Source organism: Phacochoerus africanus, chromosome 11 (assembly GCF_016906955.1).
Source record: "Phacochoerus africanus isolate WHEZ1 chromosome 11, ROS_Pafr_v1, whole genome shotgun sequence".
NCBI lineage: Eukaryota > Metazoa > Chordata > Mammalia > Artiodactyla > Suidae > Phacochoerus > Phacochoerus africanus.
Window position 1 is genome coordinate 114,827,471 of NC_062554.1, and position 24,070 is coordinate 114,851,540.

General features: G+C 38.8%; 1 protein-coding gene across 7 annotated transcripts in view; it reads right to left on the reverse strand.

The window, feature by feature from the left end:
* Positions 1–1,309: 1,309 nt before the first annotated feature.
* TNFSF4 (TNF superfamily member 4) overlaps positions 1,310–24,070 on the reverse strand; it is a 310,192-nt gene continuing 287,431 nt past the window's right edge. For all 7 annotated transcript variants that reach the window (XM_047752312.1, XM_047752309.1, XM_047752310.1 and 4 more), the window contains 3 exons: positions 22,803–22,961; positions 5,891–5,939; positions 1,310–4,353 (listed from right to left, as the gene is read on the reverse strand). In XM_047752312.1, the coding sequence (XP_047608268.1) occupies positions 4,004–4,353; positions 5,891–5,939; positions 22,803–22,952 (549 nt within the window). In that variant the 5' untranslated portion in view covers positions 22,953–22,961 and the 3' untranslated portion in view covers positions 1,310–4,003. The remainder of the gene's footprint in view (positions 4,354–5,890; positions 5,940–22,802; positions 22,962–24,070) is intronic.

Here is a 24,070-nt window from a genome sequence, read left to right on the forward strand (position 1 = left end):
ATCCCTGGCCTTGAATCTGAGCTCCACCACTTATAAGCTGCATAGCTTTCGGCAGATTACTTTACCTCAGAGTTTCAGTTTCTCATATATAAAAACAGGAGAAACAATACCTATCACCAAGAGTTCCTACAAAGATAGAATTAAACAATTCATTCAAAAATGGCCAGTATGATGCCTAGCATATAAGTACTCAATAGATGGCATTTATTACTAATTTACACGGATGATTATACTAAGTGTGACTGTGGAGTAGAAGACATTGGATCAGCAGAATGATTTTGGATATCATTGGTCTATGAGCAGTAGTGGAAGGTATGAGGATCAATGAAATTGGCAAGTGTTTGGAGCACAGATCACAACTCTAATACCCCATGGCCAGGCAGCAAGTGAGTGAAGTGAGTTGGTATAAGAACATTTGCACATTGTATGAAATGAGGGGACCTCTGGAAAAATGGAGAGTCTTTTTAAAAAGGAAAGCTGTAATCCTGCTTGAGATGATTGCTGTCATGTCAAAACTGGGCCCAGCATCACCAGATCTCCTATTTTGTTTTGTCAAAAGAAGCCGGAAATTTCCCCATGCTTAAGTGTTGGCAACTAAATTCAAACTTACAAGCAAACACATACATAGGCCAGATTGTGGCTTGCTGGCTGCCAGAGTGTGACCTCTGGGGTAGAAAAAGACGAGGGCTGAGGATGGAGCTCTAGAGAGAGTGCATAAACGTTAAAGAGAGGGGCAGAGAAAGAGGAGAGGTAAAGGAGATCAAGACAGGCAAAAATCAGAGAGGGAAAGAGTAGACCAAAGAAGCCAGGGAAGAGAAGCTTTCAGGGAGGAGAGAGTTAACACCATCTCAGGGGGCACAGGGATCACTGCGGCCAGACTGTGTACACAATCCCATTAAGAGTTGGGAACTCTTCTTAAGACTTCAGATGTAATTACTACCAAGGAGAGGGGGCGTAATACTCAAGGAGATCATCCCAGAGTTCTAAACAAGAAGTTCTAAAAGAAAGAATAAGAGAGTGCATAGTAGAATTCTATTGAGCCATGAAGTCTCTTAAACCATGAAGAGGAGCCTTGGAGATGTCCAGTGAATGTCTTTTCAGAAGCAAAGATGGACTTTGGCAGCTCAATCATCTCTTGGACTTAATTCTGATGGCTGAAATTGGAGGCAGCTAGGAAAACCAGAAAGTGTGCCCTGTCCTCCCCTCATCGGGGAATTAGCTCGTCAGGACATGGAAAGAAGAGAAGGACAAATAAAAACTCCAACACTCTAAACAGTAGTGAATTCTGAGATATTTTATTTGTTTCCTTGTAAATATCAATATTATTATTAGCTATATTATTAATATTAATATTAATACTCTCTGAGAGCCAGGAGAGCACTAAATACAAAACAATTGTTTAAAATAGGGGACCTGCCCGGTATACTTAAGAACAAATAATGATTTAGACCAAAATTGGAATCTCTTAAGCCATTCACTAAACAGAAAGTCACCAAGTAGCAAATGGCACCTGCTCTCAAAGGAATCACCAAAAAAGGCTGAGGGAAAATGTTTGCTTGCCTGAGGAAAAAAAAATCCTATACAGTAAAAGATTGTAAATCTTGACTCATAGCAACCAGTACCTGTACATTCATAGTTAGCATTATGAGCGTAAGATTCTAAAATGATCATTCAACAAGAGAGGGAGAAAAGCGGGATCCAAAAATGGGAAATTAGTTGTCCAAGATCCCTTGGCTAGTTAGTGACTGAGTCAAAATTAGAATTCCAATCTCACGACTTTTCTTTTCCACAAAACTCCACTGCTTTCAGAGAAAGGTAACTATCCTTTTGAAGGAATGGCTTAAAATGAACACACATATTTTGATGAGTGCAAGGTGAAGAGTGAGTCCAGTGCATAGCAGAAATGTCCCTGTGTGGCTGAAGGAAGCCAGCATGGAAAGAGAAAACCATGTGTACCCAAAGGGAGTGGGCACCTGGGAAGGAGGGGCCATGACAACACACCAAAGACAACCAACCCACAAAACGTTCTAGCTTTGGCCTAGAACATGTATGTCCAGAAGAAGAATAGTCAAAAATTTCACACTTTAAAAAGTAAGCATAAGTTTTCTTACATATTATCTATAGTCATAAACATTTGCTTATTAGATATCACTAATTGGGTAACTTTGACTTTGCAGAACATAGCCAATAACAAAGAAGTACATACAGCCATGTGTTTGGGCAGACATACACACACTTAAATCCTTTGAGTAATCAAGACAGGTATCACTGAACATCTTGTTCAAAACAACTCATGTAAAGCACTGAGTCCAATGCTTGGTCCACAGTAGGCCCTCCATAGTCATGAACCTATGATGATGCGTATAAACACATGAGTGCCTGGGCAGCCACTGAGAGTTTGATTATTCTTACTTGATGCAGTTTCTTTAATTTAGCATTTTGTTCAGTTTGTGTCTGTAACAGATTAAGACAGAGTGGTGGAAATCTAGTTGGAGATAGGCACTTAATTGAAGATGGAAAATTGTGTCAAACAGACAAGAAAAAAATCCAAATGTAATCGAGGCCATTTAGTGTGGGGCCAAACTGCCTTCCACCTTTCTGGAGATCCTGAAGATAATACTGTATTGCACCACAGTACAACTGCTGCGATGACCCAGAATCATCCTGAAATAGTCTATGATAGGTATACACTCTTATTTAAAATTGCAGGGAAACATCTGCTACCATTAAAAAGCTTACATCAAAATTTTAAATCTGCAAAAGTTTTGACACAGAAAACTTACAAATCATCTAGAAATTTGACTTAAGAAAAACCATGTTTGTCCACAATGCCAGATATGTTAAGAGGGACATTTAAACTAAACATAAGGTGATCTTATTCCCTTGAAAGCCTTGGTACTGGCTGATTATTTGTCTTTCTAATCTCAGTTATCAGTGCGAGATCATATATTACAGTGTTTCTACACAGAGATAATTATTTTTCATAAGATGTAATAGCATCTCAATGTCTTCCCACATAAGGCTGCAGTTGACAATATAATCACTCAAGTTCAAGGTGTTGAGGGCAGCATGTATCTCGGTATGGAGAATAGACATGTGTTACTTTGCCTCTTGGTGGCAAAGAATGTGATTTCCTCCCCAAACTATTTAAATTCCCAGACTTTTACCCTGAGAGGTTCAGTTTCACTGTTATCCTGTGTGGTAATGAAAATTCTCACAACAAATTATCTCACTCTCCTAGTTTAGAAAAATCTCTCCCAGTTTCCCTTAAATCCCTTATTAGATTTTTCACAGCATCACATCCTCAGGATGGTTCTTTGAAGGGAAATTTCTATCAAGAACATTTGGAGGGTGGGAAAGCAAAGTGGAGGGAAAACATCCAGAGCACAGAGTATCCCTTAACCGGCTCTCTTCATCAAGTCCTGACAGCGGTTCACAAGTTATTCTTCCTTCTGAACTCCACCACATGAGACGGGAATTTAGGCCATATGCAAACTTCAACTAGTTTTGTCTTGGAGAGGCACTTTTGGCCGCCAAAAGTCAGTCCACGCCACCTTTGGCAGATTCATAACTTCCCTCCTTGGTCCTCTTCATTTTGACAACGCCAGTGTCAGAGATCCAGCAAATGGTAGTCAGGTGTCTTTTTCAATAAAGTTTACTACGATAATTTCCTGACCAACAGAAGCAACACGTCTTGAGGAAAAGGCACCTATTTTCTCATTCTCAATGGAGGTGCCCAACAGGCTTGAGGCAATCTTGAGAGATGAGGGATAGGTGATTTAGAAGGTATGAGGATAAATACATAAACTTAATTGGTATGTAAAGTAAGTTTTAAATATCCCTGAGTCGGGGAGGGAGTAATCTGCTTCTGGTTACATCCCATGTGGCCATATGTGAGAGGTGAGCTGGGATGACTCCTCCACTCCCAAGGAAGAACCAGTGTCCTGTCCACCCACAGTTTGGAGTTCATGCTGATGCTGGCCTAGGGGCTGCTATCAAGTCCTCAGTAGACACAGAATCCACCAGGATTTTGATGAATGAGAATCAATTCCCCACCATTCACCTGAATGTCTTCACAGGAGGCACTATGAGTGGTCACGTTCAGGAAGACCTTGTCCTTGAAAGCCAGATCGGCTACTGTGACAGAGTCCACAGACTTGACCTTGTTCAGGGAGAAGAGAGGTTTCCGACCCTTCCGGTACTGAAGCATGAGGCTGAGCTCCTGAGAAAAGTAACCCTTCAGGGAGATGAGATAAAACCCATCACAGTTGATGATGATTGAGTTGTTTTGCACTTTCATGGTTCCATCCTTGTTTGAGGGTGTGATGATGAAACCATTATCATTTTCACACTCTAAGGAAGGAAGGATGAAAAGAAAATAAATATTCCTTAGCTCAGCATTAGACAATAACCTTCTAACACATCTAGAAACATACAAAGAGAAAGTGATAGGGAGATATTCTGAAAAGCATGAAAGGAAGAAAGTACTGTGTTTCTACACTAGGGTTGGAATCTGCTTTCTCTGTGCAATGGAAGAAGAGGTAAAGCTAATTCTAGTACTCAAGAGATTTTCAGATGGGGCTGGGGTTCAACAGCTGAGAAATTATGGCAACTGACAGTTGTTTTAACACACCTGTGGCAGGAAATAGAGCTTCCATGTTCCCCTAATTTTTCAAAACCATGAAGGGCTGGCAACTTCAGTGTTTCCTTCCTCGCCCAATGGATAGATTAGGGAAAAGGGTAGTAGAAGTGTCCCTGCCCAGGGACTCTACATGCCCTCCACACAGAGCAATTGCTGTTAACTCTTCTCTATCCTCTCTCCACCTGACTATGATATGCAAATTTTTCACATGCTCTGGGCACTGGGCTTACCAACAGCATGTACTATTGGCCCTGGTCAAAAGTCACTTAAGCTTAGTAATGTTGCAATGCATAGAATGTCCATGGGCTCAGGTTCTACTCAGTAGGATGTAGGTGGAAGGGTTTAAGAACACAGACCTACTTCTCCCGTCTACCTTTTTATTGATAGTTTTTCCTGGAATGTGCCTTGGAAGAGTGGCTGCCACAGGAGAAAAAAAAGGAAGAATGGGAGGATAAAGAGTGATGGCTTCGGTAGCTTTGTGTATGGCCGTTTCACGTGTAAATCAAAAAAAAAAAAACCTAGATTTCTTTTATTTCCATGGCAGCCTCAAAATTATCCTGGATGGTCAAGCAACCATATCCCAAACTCCCTACTTGGCCCATGTCCCTTGGTGATGGGAATGAACAGTTCCCACTGCTGGGCACAAGTCAGTAATTCTTGCTTTGCATCAAGTCCGTAAGACTTTGAATTGAAAATGAGGACCACTTATAGAAGGCAAGATATACTTCCCTTCAGCTCAGGAAAACTTAACAAATGAATATCCATACAGAAACTACTATATGAGTATTAATCATGCCCAGGTATCGATCATGGACCCAATTAGTGCTCTCCTGGTAATTAAATTATCACCTTGCCTTTAAGACAAAGACTGACATCCCCCAACTCTTATTAGGGTAAAATCTTGTCTTATAATAGAATGACTGGGAAACAATACGTCTTACAGCCAGACTTTTTAAGAAGTTTAATTTTTCTTACCTAAAAAAATGAGAATAATCCCTACTTAAAGGGTTTCTAGGAAGATTAAGGGAGGAATATAAAGGAACACATACAGTGACAAGCACATAATTACTCCCCTTTTCTTCTTTATGCACCTTCTTTGTCCCTAACGAAAATAATATGAAAGCTCCAACAATTCTAGGATTTAATGTTGCCCTAAGGAAAGACAGAAGTCTTACATTTTGAGGGAAATTAAGAGGCTGGAGATAAGATTCTTTTAAAAATATGAATCAAACTTTCATCAATACTCACTGGTAAACTGTACTTTGATACTCTGAATTGGAGGGTACTGAGATGGCACCTAAAGGAGGAAAAAGGATATATTTTTAGGGGAAAAAATATACAAGTTGAAATGATGAGTCATATCCTATGAAGCAGAAATGCAGTAGCCTGTAAAAGGAACAGCTTAGCAAGATTAGACCCAGCCTTCCTTCCTGCCCACCGCTCCCGCCCCCTTGCTTTTCTGTAACATCTCTTAAGACAAGTTAGGAGTCTTCTGCTCTTTCATGCAAGTAAGATCTGTCCTCATTTGCCAAATTCCTCCTTGGTATACTGTTTTGGCTCACTGAGCCCCAATTTCCCATTCTGGATAACAGCACTTAATAGTCATCTTGTCAAGAAACTCATTCAGTCACAGAGATCCTTCATGGATAAAGCTGTGACCAATTAATTTGAAATGGTCACAGACTCCCAGAATGCACTGAGAGTAAAACCTGGGAGCTTCCTGGCTACTGGGTCTTTTCCTATGAAACAGAAGTAACTGTCCTACTTTCAGGGCATAAAGGCAATAAAAACTATTCTAATCCTTCAGAGATCAATAGATTTGAGTGTAGCTTTTTTTTACTGTTGGGTCTTTTCCTACTTTTTAACTACGTAAAAAACCTTAAACCAATGAGTATTCAAAAGCAAGAAAGAAGAAAAACAATGAAAAAAGGAAGTTAAGAAATAAAATGTCTGGAAATTTTGTGGTTAAAAAAACAAAGTTTGATAAGCAATGAGATCCTGCTGTGTAGCACTGGGAACTATATCTAGTCACTTATGAGGGAGCATGATAATGTGAGAAAAAAGAATGTAAACATGTATGTGTAACTGGGTCACCTTGCTATACAATAGAAAATTGACAGAACACTGTAAACCAGCTATAATGGAAAAAATAAAAAAAATTATAAAAATCACTTAAAATAGTAATAAATAATAAAAATTGAAGTATTAAAAAAAAGAAGTTCAATATGGAGCAAAGCCTAAAATAGCCTAAGTGAAAAAAGCAAAAGCAAAGGGCAGAATCATGTATAAAGTATATTACCACTTGTGTTAAAAAAAATAGTAATAATGTCTGTGCAGGCATTGAATTTATCTGAAAGAATATATGTTGCCTTTGGAAAAAGGAACTGGAAATCTGGGGTCAGGGGTAGGAGGGACCCTTACGTTCCATGGTCTACTATTTTGTATTTTTAAAATTTTGTATTACATACTGAAAAAGGAAACAGAAAAACAAAAACAAAAACCTACCACCTATTGTGCCTGCCAAGAACACCAGCTCCTCCCACCAGGTTATTTTTGGCAAGATGTCCAGATCAAAGGTGTGGGGAAGGATTTGTTTTCATATTCGGGGGGCGGGAATCCCTGCTTCTCACTTTCCTGGCACACTTGCAGCAGCAAACGGATTCCTCTGGGGCCTGCCCACACAGATGAAGAATCCCCTACTTCCCTTTAAGTAAAATCATAAGCCTCAAACCAACTGAAACCAACAGGCGGTGCAGGAAGAAGGGATAGCCTTTCTGAGCCCTGCCAGCGGCCAGGCCCAGGAATGATATTAGTCAGTGGTGAGCACATGGAGAGGTGCTGACTTGGGAAGACTTGACAGTCTTTGGCTGTCTCTCCTGTGACCTTTTGTGAGGGTGGATTCCTGTTCTTTGTGCTTACAGCAATGTTCTGGAAGAAGGCCTCTCAAAAGGCATATTACCCAATCATCATAATCCCCTGGGTAGATGAATGCCCCTCAGGTTGGTCCCAGCCTGAAAGGCCACCTTGCTAAAATCAGAAACAGTCTTTTCACACAAAGAGCATAGGGCTCAGCAATGAAGGAACCTGGTTCCAATGGCAATCAGGCAAGTACAGTGTCACCTTAGGCCAGTTTCATAACTTCCCTAGGTGTCAGTTTTCTCAACTTTAAAAATTATTCAAAGATCACAGGCATCCCTTCAGCACTGACCACGATTTGAATTTTTAAAGTTGCAACTCTAAGTCAATTCTAATAAAGAGAAAAACAGGAAACCTCCTCATCCCAAATTTACTTCAAGCTCTCTGACCTAAAACCCCTCATGATTTGGTTATTTGAGTGATTTTGCAAAATCTCCAAAAGGTTCCTGCAAATCAAAGAAATTTCCCAAGGTTCTAAAGTACTCTGATGAAGTAGGGGCGGTAGTGACCAAGAGGACATTCTAAGACCAAGATGCTGAGAGGCGGCAAGGAATACACACAACTCCCCTCTCAGGTTAGATGCACTGCAATTCCAGGCTCAGGCTTCCTTCCTTCTCCTGAATATTATCCAGTATTAGAAATTGGCCTCTTCCTCAGAAGTTTTTCACTAGCATCAGCACGACCAAGTCTAGGCAATGTTGTGAAATAAGGTAGTTCTTCCTCTTGTTCCATGTCCCTCCACAAGTTTCCCCTGCATCCCCCATATTTGATTACCTCATGCTGACCACCCCACTGCCCAGAAACATCCTCACAGTACCCAATTCAAGGCCTTCCATGGCCTGGTGCCAACCTCCTTGTCAAGCATTATTATTATACTTATCCTTTCTGTGTCTTATGCTCCAGCCAGTCATTTCCTCTAAACTCTTTGCCCTTGAATAGAGCCTGGTAGGATAAAAGAGAGCACATAGGCTTGGGAGTCAGATTCAATTCAAATTGTGACCTCTCTAGCTTTGTGAATTTGAAAACATTATATACCATTTCTGAGCTTTAGCTTTCATATCTGTGAAAGTAAGCCATAATAACATTCCAGGAGATGACTGTAAAGCTTAAATAAGTTAACATATGTGAAAGCACTGAGCAGTCTGTTTGGCACATGGTAAGCATTCAAAAAATATTTTCTTCTTTGGTTCTCTCCACCAAGAATGTCCCCCAATCTCTGTTTACCCATCAAAAATATCACTACTTACAAGGCCTAAATCAAATCCCTGATTTTTGGTTTCCCATAGCAAGTACTTAAAAACTACTCTATTCAAACAGATGTTTATGATGGTTTTAATACTGCCAAAACTTGACAAGCAAAAGCATCCAAGATGTTTTCAGTTGAATGGATAAATAAAGTGTGATACATCCAGACAATGGAATATCATTCAATGCTAAAAAGAAACGAGCTTTTAAACCATGGAAAGACATGGAAGCACTTCAAATGCATATTACGAAATGAAAGAAGCCAATCTAAAAAGACTACATACTGTATGATTCCAATTACGGACATTATGAAAATGGCAAAATTATAGAGACAGTTTAAGACCAGTGGTTGCCAGGGGTGAGGAAAGAGGTAGAGATAAACAAGTGAAGTGCAGAAGATTTTTAGAATAATGAAACTCTAATGGTGGGAATCTCATTGTTCATTTGTTAAAATCCACAAAATGTGCAATACCAAGAGTGAACCCTAATGTAAACATTTTTTTAAATCACTCTACTAACTTTCACTCTACCATCATTGGATATATGTCACATCTTCTCTACAAGACTACTCAGCTGTGTGCTCTTGGGAAAATAGCATTATCTTGCTAATTTTTAGTTTCTTCATCTGTAAAATGGAAGTAGTAAAATCTGTGTCTCAGAGGGTTGTTGTGAAGATTGAATGAGATAATGCATGTGAATTTTTAGCGGTTAACCTGGAACTTTGTAAGGGGTTAATAAATGTCAGCTATTATTCTTGGACACCCATAGGAGACCAAATAGATGCCATGTTCTTAATTTAGTCTGTACAACACTATTTCAGCTTTATATATGACATACATGACTACAGAAATGAGGAACTACAAAATAAAAATGAACACCAACAAAATCCCTAGAATATCAGCTCTCTGGCTCTTCTGTAGCCCAGAGAAACAATACAAAAGGATCTTGGCTTCATAAGAAAGTTACCAGAAAACATTCAGAAAACACTTCCTTTACCCACATGTACAAACATGGTCTTTTCTATATCAAGAAAATCAAAATTCTCAATCTAGTCTAGATACTAAAAGAAAATTGAATGTATCAAAGGTCCCAAAGGGCTTCCACGTAAAGACAAGCAATAGAATAAGGCTTCTTCAATCTAGAAAGTCTGAAGAGCCTGTACCATCCTCAAAGTGGGATAGAAACTCCTGTAACTCTGCATACCAGAATCAAAGTACAGCCCTGAGTCATGAATGAGATGGCCTCAGAAGCATGCGCATAAAAGAATTCATCATGACATATGAAGAAATTGAGGCCTACATAAGGGCAGATTCAACTCCTGCCCTCCAATCTGGACAATTTTCATTACACCAAAAACAAAAAACAAAAAAATTTCTCCCCATTCAAATTTGAAATTAAGAGAAACTTCCATGTGGATTTTATTAATATTCCATTCTTGTGTCTACTTTGGTGCCAAGTGAGAGGAAAGAAGTTGCCACACACAGCAGATTGGCAGGGTGGTGATCTCACAATGACCTTATCATGAAAGTGCACAGGGAGAGCCCAGAATTTAGGCTTCCCTCCCGGGTTGAGGGCTGTCATAAATAGAGCCAAGAAAAGAGGAAGAGCAGAGTACTTGATATGGGCAGTTAATATGGCTCTTTGACCAACTGTCTGAATAATGCGTGCGTCACATCTAAAAGCAGCTGGTGATGCAACAAAAGGTCCACTCGCCCAGTGTCCTCAAACTCCAAAGTGCATTAGAATCACCTGGGAAACTTGTAAAATTGTGCAGATGGCCAGCTTATTCATAAAGATTCTTATTCAAAAGATCTAGGTGGACTTAGTAGCCTGCATTTTTACAAACATCCAAGGTTCAGGATTTGATTATTACTACATTAAACTGAGAACTCCTAAAAGCCTAAATCCAGAAAGAAGTATCTTCAACCACGCCCTTGGCCTGTCCCAAAGCTGGTGCTCAAGGACTGTCTGTGCTACAGTAAGTATTATTCAGTAATGGACTGAAGTTATATGACTGTCATAATATTTGGTGATTTGCAACAGCTTCAATAATTATTGAGTACATGCTATGTGGCAGACATTACATTCAACTCTAAGAACACAAAGGGACAGAACACACGATCCTTATTTTTTGACAAACGTGTATGCCAACTGAGGAAATAATTCTTCTACCTAAAACCTTTGGTAAATGTCAAAAGGCAATGTATGTCATAAGGTTCCAGAGAACAGAATAATTATTGTAGGCTTTGGCAGCCCAAAGAGGAGACTTCAGCTTAGGCATTGAAAGAGGATCCAGATAATCCAAAGGCATTTTAAGGAAGGAAGGTCTAGAAATGAGTCCATTCTTGGCATATTCAAAAAATAAAAATAACAACTTATTGAGAACTTATAACATGCCAAGGACTGCATTACTCTTTCTCAAATTCATTACCTTTTTTTGCTATTAAAAACAATACTACTAAGTACAAAAATTAATTATCCGTATTTTATGGAGAGGAAAACTAAATCTGTTAAGAACTTGCTCAGGAATAAACAGGTATTAATTTGAGTTTGATTGAATCCCAAGTTCATGATAACATCCATTCTCTTTACCCTGCCCTATCTTAAGAGTAAAAATCCCCCATGAAAGAATTTGTCTGAGAATCCAAGATTAATCTGATTATTTTAATGGTCAATACATAATAAGAGTGAAACATTAGACTAGATAGTTGACAAAATAATCAGCTATGTCTCAAAATAGCTAGACATTCTCCAGGAAAGAGCTCCTCAGCCAACCCTACAAGGTTATTTGTGGAGTACAGGTTGGCAAAGCCATTAAATGAGCTCTGATTAGATGCAACTGTCCTGATAAGGGGCAGCAGAACAAGTACAAAGTAAGTAGCAAGCAGGTAATGCAAAGAAGAGTCAGAATTATGTCCTTTCCTGGCTTCCCTCAGGACCTGGAGCACTGATCTGAAAACATAGATGGAAAATGTCTGATATCTAGCATTTATCCAGTAGCCTGTACCATGTCCTCCAAAAGGTGATGCTTGCTTCAAGAGGTTATCTTTGGAATGTGTGAGTTTCTAATTCCGACTCACTGGGATGTGGCATGAAGCTGCCAATCTGATACTCATGTGGCATTTATCCTGGAGGGGGATGTATCTGTGGCAGGAGCGAGTGATACTCATCAAATATGAAACCAGGAAGTGGGCTCTGCATTCACTATGCGGGCCTTGCCCTTCCTCACTTGGTATTAGTCAAGATCCTAGGTGGGAGTGAGATGGGATGTGAGTCAGTGGAGGATGGTGGGGAAACAGATCTGTGATGGGGACTCCCCGGTTCACCATGCAACCTCCACTGGTATGTGAAACACTCCTCCCCCAATCTCGTGCTTCATGTCACTCAGAGGAGACCTGAATGATCATGAAAGCACATCCTCATAAGCTCTCAGGAGTATCTCAAGGAGCCTCTGAAGAAGATGATGGAATTTCCATATTAACCCATTACAATGGGCTGGGAAGGTAAACTCTTATCTGGTGGATTTAGTGTGTATTCAATGGAAACTCCCTTACAAAAGGAAGGGCCTGGAGAAGTTTAGAGAAAAGAAGAGGAAGAATGGGTAAAAACTAATTCTTTGACCAAAGAGTCTTATGCAGAAAACTTTAATCCAAAAGTTACATTTTTTAGGGATGAAGATGTGCGATTTTGAAACACTTGTTGAGTAGAGTCTGTTGAGATTTAATGAACACAAAGAAAAGCAATTTTAACTGTCATCCAAGTCCTTCTCTTTCTCCATCTCCACCCTTCACCATGGCTTTCAGCACCTTCTTGCTGTAATATCTCTCAGCTTTTACTCTCTTCTCTACTACACAACCCATGTGATATCCTAATATAGTCGCCTCTCTCTAACCAAATTGACTTAGTAATGGCTAGTCTCTATTTACTGACCCTCTTCTATTTCAGAGAACAAGAATTGTGGTTTCACTGTTTCAAATGCTTACCAATTACCAGATTCTTAAGAGGAATATCAAGTATTCACAACCAAATGAACCAAAAGCATCCATGTGACAGGAATGCACTTTCATAATTTTGTGACTGACCTACTGCAACCAAGTTTTTATAGTCTCAAGGGGAAGATTTTCTAATATGTGGGTTTCCCTTTCCACATTAACTGGGAAAGTCCTTAAAGTACACTGACAGAGAGGTTTGCCAAAACATTTCTGGAAATCTCTTCTTGTCAGACAAAGATAAACACTGCAGGATATCACTTATATGTGAAATCTAAAAAAATAAACTAGTGAATACAACAAAAAAGAAACAGACTCACAGATAATAGAGAACAAACTAGTGGTTACCAGTGGGGAGAGGGAAGGGGGATTAAAAGGTATAAACTACTATGCATAAAATAAACTACAAGTATATATTGTACAATACAGGGAACAGAGCCAATATTTCATTTATTTTTTTAAGACTTTTTATTTTTATTTTTTTGTCTTTTCTAGGGCTACACCCACGGCATATGGAGGTTCCCAGGCTAGGGGTCCTACCAGCCACAGCAACACAGGACCCAAGCGGAGTCTGTAACCTACACTACAGCTCATGGCAACGCTGGATCCTTAACCCACTGAGCAAGGCCTGGGATCGAACCCACAACCTCCTGGTTCCTAGTTGGATTCAACAACCACTGAGCCACGATGGGAACTCCAAGCCAATATTTTAAAATAATTATAAATGGAATATAATCTTTAAAAATTATGGATTATGAGGTTCCTGCTGTGGTTCAGCAGTAACAAACCCAATTAGTATCCATGAGGACATGGGTTTGATCCCTGGCCTTGCTCAGTGGGTTAAGGATGTGGCATTGCCATGAGCCATGGTGTAGGTCACAGATATAGCATGAATTCCATGTCACTATGGCTGTGGTGTACACTGGCAGCTACAGCTCTGATTCGAACCCCAGCCTGGGAACTTCCATATGCCGTGGGTGTGGCCCTAAAAGATGTAAAAAAAAAAATAATAATGAATCGCTATGTTGTACACCTGAAACTTACATAATATTGTACATCAACTATACCTTAATTTTAAAAATTTAATTTAAAAAATAACTCCCTTCCTCACCTTGGTGATTCAGTAATTCACTACCAAAATATCCTGGTCTTTAAACAACTAGAAGGTTCAGTTTACAAGTACCCACTGCCTTATCATAAATCTTACAATGCCTTAAATTTTTGTTGAGCGGCTTAGTCTATGCCCTCACTTTGGCTACAGGCTGCATAATCACATAATATCCAACACTGACTCTATCCAACACGATACATTGCTCAAGGTTTTTTATATTACCCCATTCATCCTTGAGTACAAAGGAGGTAGCAGAATTATTACAATCAATATCTTTCTGTTTGAAATCACTCATTTTCCATTTTATTTGCTATATAAAAAGGAACATACTATTGCCTTGGGAAGGCAACCTAGTAAAATGGACAAGGAATTAGGCTGAGAATAGGAATGCCTAGATCAGAACAAGTCCTTTCCCTTCCTCAGTCTCTAATTTCCTCAATTATATGTCCAATCTCAATGAAGACAGTGGAATACATGGTGTGAAATAAGGAGTGTCCAAGGAATGTTCTATACCAGAGATTAGGGGAATACCAAGTTATTGGGGGATAAGAAGATCTTTTGAACAGAAAATCTCTTCAACACAATAAACTCACCAGTGGAACAAAACCAAGTGGCTTTCTCCCCAAGTGGCTCCCTCTTAGGGTTAATGCACTATCTTCTGTGTTGGTTATGCAATGAAGTTTTTGGTCTTGTTTTCATAAGGCTCAATAATCCTCAACCTATATTCTAGCATGAACTAAGATTGGTTACTAGTAAAAATCATCACAAATAGCAGTGGGAGGATGATGTTGATGGAACAATAATGAAAATGACATTTTAAACTAGTGAATTAATAGAAGAGAAACGAAAGCACCTAATGCAAAAATTAAAGTATGCTCACTTTATAATCTCAATCAAGAAACTGGGTGTTGAAGCTGGGTAGACAGCTCTCTGGAAAACATCCTACTGAAGAGTGGTACCCTACTTAGTTATCCAGTACTTATTACACACTATGTTACTACCTGACCATCTTTCTCCACTAGGTACAAACTCCGAGAGGGGAAAGAAGATCAGGTCTTGCTCACCACTGTGTTTCTTCAATGTCTGACAGGTAGCATATTCTCCATAGATTTTGTTAAATAAGTAAATTAATAAATGATTTACAGTGAAGTGAATAGTGTCCCACAAAATTCATGTCCACCTGGAACCTCAGTATGTGACTTGATTTGGAAATGGGATCTCTGCATAGATTTAATTAGTTAACATGAGGTTAACTAGATTGGGATGAGTCCTTGGTCCAATATGACTTGGTGTTCTTAAAAGAAGAGGAAAAGACACAGATAAACACAGGGAAGATGGTCATGTGAACCTGGAGGCAGAACTTGGGATGATGCAACTACAACCCTGGGAACTCTAAGGATTGCTGGGAGCCAAAAAGAAGAGATAGAAAAAGGGAAGGAAGGATACTTCCCTAGAGCCTTCAGAGGGAGCATAGTCCAGATGACACTTAGATTTTAAATGTCTGTTCTCCAGAACTGTGAAGGATTGAATTTCTTTTCTTTTAAGGTACCCAATTTGTGGTAATTTGTTGTAGCAGCCCTAGGAAACTAATACATGGTTGAAAAGGTATTTGTATATAGTGTGAAACCACACTTACACACACTCTTCGAATCAGTCTGATAGAACTAGAAAAGCCCAAGAAGATTATATAGTCTAATCTTATTGTTTAAAAACAAAAATCCAGCCCAGAGAGAATAAATGACAAAGTTAGTGCCCAAACTCAGGTCTCTTTTCTCTTCTACGAATGTATCATCCATAGCAATGAGCTGCTTTATCACAATAACACATGAGGTATTATACTATTATGTGCTTGTTAAAGTTTCATTGACAGTATTATCTACATTTTTAGAAGTAGATTTAGATCCCTTTTAAAAAAGAATCTTTCTTCTCTTTATTCCAGGTTATAAATCTTTCCCCTAATTTTTCTTCCAAAGAAAATTAATGTTAAAAAAAAAAAAGGAAACAAATTTTAAAATAGCCAGCCAGAATTCTTACAGCTTAGAACCTTGGAGTCTTGGCCCCATGTCATGGAAAGAGACAGGACTAGGATTTAAACCTTCTCCTAATTTCTAACCCTGACCTTTCTATATTGACCTAGACAATCTTCTGTGCCTCAAATTTCCTAATTGTAAAGCTGCACGCAAATATCTATCTTCCTCTAAGGTCATGGTGAAGAAGTGAGGACAAGAGTAGGGGAAAGATCGCAAAATCAGAGCTGGTTATAAGTAGCACCAGAAATGATGCCCCCCAAACGCCTCCCCAAAAGAGCTTTGAGTTCCCAGTCTTCACTGTACCACAGACAGGGCCAGATTAAGACTTTTGTGGACCCTGGAAGCTAAAAACATTAAGCACCCAAAATATATTCTGCATTAGTGAGCAGTAAAATGCATTTTACAACCTATTTTACAATCCAACGAGGTTTTTCTATTTTCCTTTGATGAGTACTTTGATGCTTATTTATAATTTTTTGCCTTTTTTCTTTTTATGGTCGCACCTGCAACACATGGAAATTCACGGTCTAGGGGTTAAATCAGAGCTGTAGCTGAGGCCTATACCACAGCCATACCAGATCTGAGCCACATCTGTGACCTACACAATAGCTTATGACAACGTCAGATCCTTAACCCACTGAGCAAGGCCAGGGATCAAACCCACACCCTCACAGACACTATGTTGGGTTCTTAACCCACTGAGCCACAGTGGGGACTCCATTTTTTCTAATATTGTCATTTTCATCCTGATCTTTGCTTGACTGTCTCACTTGTTCTCTAAGTTCAAGCTCTGGGGACCTACAGGGCAGCCCAGCCTGAGGGTACATCGCGCATTCTCACTGGACCCCCAGCTCTCCACCCGTATAACACCTTGGGAGTTAAGGTTTCTATCCATAAGCTCTTATACAATTAGTATTAGAAAAATTAAAGTTTGGGTCTACTAGTCCATGTTTCTGTCAGAGTGTGTTGTTAAACAGTATTTTCAATCTTATCAAAGCTAGACACATTTATACAAATTAATAATATTCCAAAATCGCATTTCAGAATGAAAGGAAAAATTGCTGAAAAGAAAAAAAAAACATAATTATGCCAGTCATAGCTCCAATATTTCTAGTATTGTGACCCAGGCTACTCTTCCAAGTGTAACTTTCTGCTCTATTTGACAACCAAGTCATTGGAGAATTGAATGAAATACATTAAAGTAGAGGAAATGGAACCAACCAGGGCCATGTATTCTAAGTGTGTCATTTTAGATCTCTGAACCATTTTCAGATACTAACCTATCAACACTAATTTTTTTTTTTTTATGGCCACTCTGCTCCCATGGCATTTGGAAGTTCCCAGGCCAGGGATCAAAGCCAAACCATAGCTGCGACCTACACCACAGCTGCTGCAGCAATGTCAGATCCTTAACCCACTGTGCCTCAATGGGAACTCTCAACCTAACAACACTTTATACCTTCATAAATTCTCCCCTTCATTCTTCCTTTGTTCACTAATACAGTCATGAGCTCTTAATTAGAAACCTATATTCAAAAATGCCATAATTAATTACTCCAAGGAGTTTTTTTAGTCTTAAAAAGTAGAGTAGGGAAGTAAAAGTCCATGAAATTAAGAATAACCTTACCTATGACATGATTTCTGAGATTTGAGTTATGGGAGTGTGTGTGTGTGTGTGTACACATCTGTGTATGTGCTATAGGGCAAATATTTTGTGGTGGTATGCTTATTGAAGCATGTTCACGAATAATAATAATCTCAACATTTACAGAGCTCTATTAATACATTTTATCCTCACAAAAGCCAAATTCCAATATTGGAAATGATTAAACTGACACTCAGAAAATTTCAAGGAACTTACCAGAGTCAAGAAGGTAGAACACTGGACTGAACCAGAATCTTATAGTTTCTGGTCCAGTGTACTCTCTTCTATAATATCTCATTGACTCTCCAAAAAGTCTGAGAAGATATGTTATATTTATGTATAAGGAAGTATTTTAATTCTTTCACTTGAGAAGATATAGATATCCCAAGTACGGGTGGCTACAAACAAAATGCATGAGCCACCATAGGGTATTGGGGAATCCATTGTCATTCTAACATTATCATATATTTTATCTGTGGCTGTGAGGAATAACCTTTCTACTTTGTTACTCAGTTGTATATTTTCACTCCCTAAATACTAATTAATAACACTGCACATGGCTCCTACAACCTAAATAACTCCAGAAAATTAATATTCCATGAGTAGAGAAGCCCTGAAGTGGGTGGGAAGTTCTCTGAGAGTAAAGGACACAGAAGCAAATTCCATTGAAAGAAGAAGAAATGCAGGGCGGTTAGCCCCTAGGCAAGGCTGGGTCTGCTAAGGGTTAGTAGCTAGGAGTTGTGGTCAGAAAACAGAAATAAAGTTATATTCCTAGGTCTATACCAAGAACCTTTATGCTTGCTTCTCGTCATTCCTCTGAGTATATATATTTGTTCCTCTATATGTGTATATATGTGACATTTTCCAACATGATTCCTGTCTAAGCTATTCTGTCTTATTGTGAATACTTGGTTCAGAATCTTTACCTAAATTTTTTAGAAACTATCAGCAGCGTGTAAATAGTGAACAATATTAGGCCCTCCTAATATTGTTCATCCTCTTACACATGGATGAGCACTTGGCTTCCTGAGAAAATTTTCTACTCTTAACTCCTCAGGGAAAAAAGAGTAGTTCTCTTTAAAAAAAAAAAAAAAAAAAAAAAGAGAGAGAGAGAGATCTAATAACTGTTAGTTTTACTGTAGTGCCCCCTAGTGCTATGTGAGATTAGATTCACTTTCTGTGTTCGCCAATACATAGACCACATAAGAGAAGTGAAATTTGGATAAGCGACAATTTGGGGAATTTTTCCTGTATTTTCTTTTGCATAGAATGGAATGAAGTGTGTTCCCTTAATATTCACAAGACCCTTTTGTTCTGCTCCCCCTAGATTTTCAGCTTCATTTCCTGCTACTTTCCCCAATGAACCCTCAACCTCAACTCTTCTGAACAACTTGTCTTTTTTTTTTTTTAACATAGAAAGCCTTCTGCCCCGTAGCCAACCACCACCATCCCTCTTGTCTATTTAAAGAATTCCAACTCCTTCTTCTAATATCAGCTGAAGCATTATCTGCTCCTCCAGCATTTATCTTCCCTGAGTTTCTGCTTTCTTATCTGTAAAAGGACTATGTCTAATGTCTGCTCAAAAATCCAACAATTCTATTATATGTTATTAATACTTCCTTTAAGAGCCTCAAAACATTTGGTAACAAATGAGTTCAATATTTCAGGTGCTTCTTTTTGATTTCCATAGAATTGCTTAGAGAATGCAAATTCAACTGCATTGAAAATTATTTATTTCCATGTCTGTCATAAAAAAAAAATTCTTAAAAAAAACTTGTTAAATTACATGGGTTCACATTTAAGTTACACTAGTCTGAGACAAGATTTTTAAGTAAAAATGTCTTTTTCTTCCTAAAGGATACCAAAAGCTCAAATTGTAACCTGAAACTTCATTAATAAACTGTAAATTCTAATTCTGGACATCACTGACAGAGGACTGCTCAATTCATCTTCCATATACTTCCACTTCAGTCTTTCCCAGGAGCAAAAGTGATAAGAATGTAAACCTTTAATTGTGGGTGGGGTTTTCTCAAGAAAACAGCAAAAGCACATCTATAAAGTGCTCTGATAAAGATGATACAAATCTTAGAAGAGCCCGCTTCAACAGCTCAGACACATGGATATAATTTACAAAAGCTTCTCATCTTATAGGTTGGTTTTTTTCCTGCCATTGTTCCCATCTGAAGTTACAGCGAAGACTAGAAGCCTGATACTTTAAATGGCAGCCCCAATGAACATCCAAATAGCACGTATTGTTTTTTGTGACAGAAACAACTCAATTTTATAACTTTTATCATGGATATTCTTCTACAGAATCAACCTCTTCCCCATTTCTAAATAAGCTATTCTGCTAACCCAGAATAAGCTATTTAGATATGTACATGGTATATAAATAAATACAAATTACAAATATATGTGCAAATTTGATTTCTCCCAGTCCCTTCTTCAGAACCAGGATATCCATAAGCTTAGACACAAAAATCTGTTTACTTATATTTTGTGTTTCTCAGATCTTCATACCCATTTTATGAATATATATAAATTACATACTTACAGAATATTGAGCTGGGAGACACATTTCTGATCATTTGATTCAACTGCCTCACATTTCAGATGAGAAAATCAAGGTCCAAAGAGGGAAGTGAATTATATAAGGAAGGAGTGGGTAAGGTTGTATTTTTTTCTGACACCTCAAAAATGAAAACTTCTGCTTTTCATAGAGTAAATAAAACTTAACCAAGTGGTGAGAAAACAAAGGTTACTAAATAAACTTGACTGAAGGGAAGACTGCCTGCCAAATGGAGCTTAACAGCTATACATACATTTTTTACAGACCCATTCATGTAGGCAACTATTTAATGAAGTTAAAAAGTAAATCTAAGAAAGAAGGAAAAATCATGATCATTCTCTAAGTATCTTTCTCCTACAATAAAAGAGATTCAATTTAACTGGGTAAATGATGAGCATTTCAGCTCTAGTTCACCCCCTATACAAACAGATCACTGTAATATGTCTTATAAAAGCAGAGGTTTGACTGGCATCACCACCTACCCCATCCTTCAATCAGAATCCCAATCTTATCTATGAATTTAGAAAGGCTACCAGTCTATGACCCTTATTCAACAGTTACTTTATACATTTCTCTATTTCTCTCCCTCTCTCTCTCTCTCTCTCTCACACACACACACACACACACACACACACACACACACAGTGCCACCACCATCACTGATCAAGTTCTGGGGAGAACACACATGACCTATCTATGCTATATCTTCCCCTTAACAAAGTCTATGAAATTAAATTTAAGGAAACATCATGCTGTCCTGGGTCCTATTAAGAAATTATGTTTCCTAAAACAGCATAGCTATAAATAAGAAGAAAAATAAAGTTAATGTCAAGTGAGGAATTTCAAATATCTGTATCCAGAATATATGAGAGCCTGTTTGTTGGGCAAACACAGCTCTAACGGACCTCTTCTACCTTTACTTCTATTTCTGTACTAGGACCAGAGAAGACTAATTCTCTCCCAAAGATAAGCTCACCATGAATTCTAGTGTCCTGGAAACCAGCACTCAGCCTCCCTTCCAGTCTCTGGCATAGAACTGTTGAGTGACTTGCCAGAACGGATCCCTCTTCTCTGCGTCCCCTGGGTATTGACGATCTGGGGCAGCCCCGCCACCAGCTGGCTACACGTCTATGTCTGTTTTACCTTTTGCTCTCTCCTGCTCACAGCCCTAGTGCAATTAATTGTTGAGTCTTGACTCGGGCCATCTGCTCTGTCTTTTTATCATCCCACAGTGTAAGGAAATATGTAACACTGCGGTTGTTTGAAAAAGTACTCTCAGGGCTCCCGGACCTGGTGAACAAATACAGCTGTTCTATTTTGGGTTACTGTGTTTTCTTCTCGGAAGAGCCTAATTCCGGTCTAAGTCTTGGGCATCCTGCCATGGACACTTTGCTCCTCCCCCACACCCTCTCCCCAGATCACCTACTCCATTTTTACCCAAAGGGTTGGTTCTGCACAGAGAAGGAAATGTGTGGCGTGATGAGGAGAGGATGGGTGTGTTGTGGTACCCGCTGATCTACAGACTTGAGCATGACATTGGCTACTCTTCTGGAATTGGGGACAGGAGTACTCTGCCGTACAGTGGTTATAACCATACTCTCACTAGCCTTTATGCACTGAAAACCTGTTTCCTGTAGGCAAAGATAAGCCCAGGCATTGACTAGGACTCTGTTCATCTTATTCTGATCTAACTTGAGGTCCCCAGTCTCTGACCTAGCCATCAGAAATAGAAGTTCCTACTGTCTGACCTTTACCAGGGAGAGACTTTTCTAACCCAGAGGAACCACAGGGGAAACAAGAATTATCAGACTAACCCCAACAAGGGAACATGGAGAGACTGACTATTCATTTATTTTCTTTGCAGTGGAATCTCCCACAGTCAAGAACATCCTTAAAGAGTTAATAATATTTGTAGATATGAGCAAGTAAATAAGAAAAATAATGTAAAAGAGACCAGGATAAAAAGAGGGGAATAGAAAGAATACCTTTATTTATGTGATGAAAGTACTAAAAAGATGATTACCTCCTACATAATGTATTGGACAAAGTGATGTCTATAAGTTGTGAATGGTAGAGAAAGACTGTGAGGAACAGTAATGGATTAAGTCGTCGAGGTAAATGTTTGGCCAATGTGCACATACAGATGTGAAAACACATATCTCTGCCCTTAAAATACACAGGTTAGCTACTTAAAAGAAATTAACAGTGAATACCTTCAGCATTGTTCAAAAAGCATATCTCCTCGAGTATCTATGGGGTTTATGAATATGATGGGAGAGCGGAAATGGTCTCTCTCTTATTTCCTTTTTAAATAAATTCCATGGTCAGATGCTCACTAGCAGAACAGGTAAACCAAGTAGGTATATCAGTGACTCAGAGCTTCAAAGTGACAGCTCATAAAGGAATACCAGAATTCTTATATTGCAAAGAAAAAAAAAAAAATCAGAAGCAGTGCCCCTGCCACTGTGCCTCACCACTGCCATTGATGAAAAAAAGGAAGGAAAAGAGAGACAGGAGGGTGTTTGACCACACTTTACAATTGCTGAGGAGAAAAGGAGAAAAAGGAAACAATTCTGGAGTCAGATTATTTCCAAGTGACCATAAGCTGCCATCGGCATGACCTGGAGGAAAGGACATGCCAGTGGTGCATCTTACCTGAGCATAGAGGTGCAGGCAGATGTAGGTGAGACACAGGAGCAACCCCAGACCCTGAATTACGGAGGCCACCAACAATAGCTTGTTCCTCAAGAGTCTTCGTCCTGGTGCGTTTCCCACATTTTCATCTAGGGGTTGGACCCCTTCCATCTTCACAATCTGGATGCAAGGAAGATTAAAAACTGTGACACACAGGAATCTGACAGAGGGAAGAAGGATCTCTTTCCAGCAAAGAAGGAGATAAAGCCAAAAGAAGGCGTATCAATTAGAAAATACACAAAGCTCCCAGGACCAGAGATAAGAGGCAATTGAAAGAGCAGAGCGAACTCTCTCAGTTTTAATGCTGCAGCTTTTGCAGGCAGGCGGGGGAACTTCTTTGTGACTAATCTGAATTTCCCCTTTACTTTCTTTCTTTTTTTTCTCTGGGCTAACAGGGAGTTGTTTTTGTGGCATTCCAGTTCTGATTTGAGTGACTGTGAAATGACAGTCATAAAAGTGTGCTATTTTCTTAATTTCTCATTGCACCAGTAACCAAATTGTGGGTCACTTGATAAAGATAAAAATCATCATCCGTTGATGTAGGAACTCATCTATCCCTTCCCCAAGATGTCTTAATCTTAGAAGAGATTTAAGGGAAATGCTAGGCTTAAGTTCTTGTCCACACCCTATTGGGTAACTATAAGCATTGAACTTATTCTTCAGATTTGAGGGAAAAAAAAAAAAAAAAAAACACGCACATACAGACCATTCTTGAAATGAAAAAAAAAAAAAAAGAAAAAGAAAAAGAAAAAGAAAGGATGAAAATAGGACAATAGATCAGGTAGAAATAAAGGAGTAAGATCTTCTAGTTTTGGACCATTGCATCGTAGTAAATAAACTAGCATATACTGAGCGTCTACTATGTGTCAGGCACTGTGCTTTCAACCTTACAATCTTATTTTCTCATTTAATTTTTTGAAACAAATTTAGTGAACACTTACATGATTAATTTTAAGCACAGCAGGAAAGAAACAGAAGAGTATCCTGACTTTTTTCCCTTCCCTCTCTTTTACATCTTCTCCATACATAATTTTTGCATGAATGAACAAATTAATAGTTTCAAATAAGCTTTGAGGTTGTTCCTTTGTTTTAGGTTAGGAGTAGACTCAGAATCTGGAAAGTAAGAATATTCTACCAAGAGAATCTACTTGCCCTTTACCACTGAAATAAATGATAAAATGAAATTAATCATAAAATTATTGATAATGTCAAGTTCAAATTAAATATTT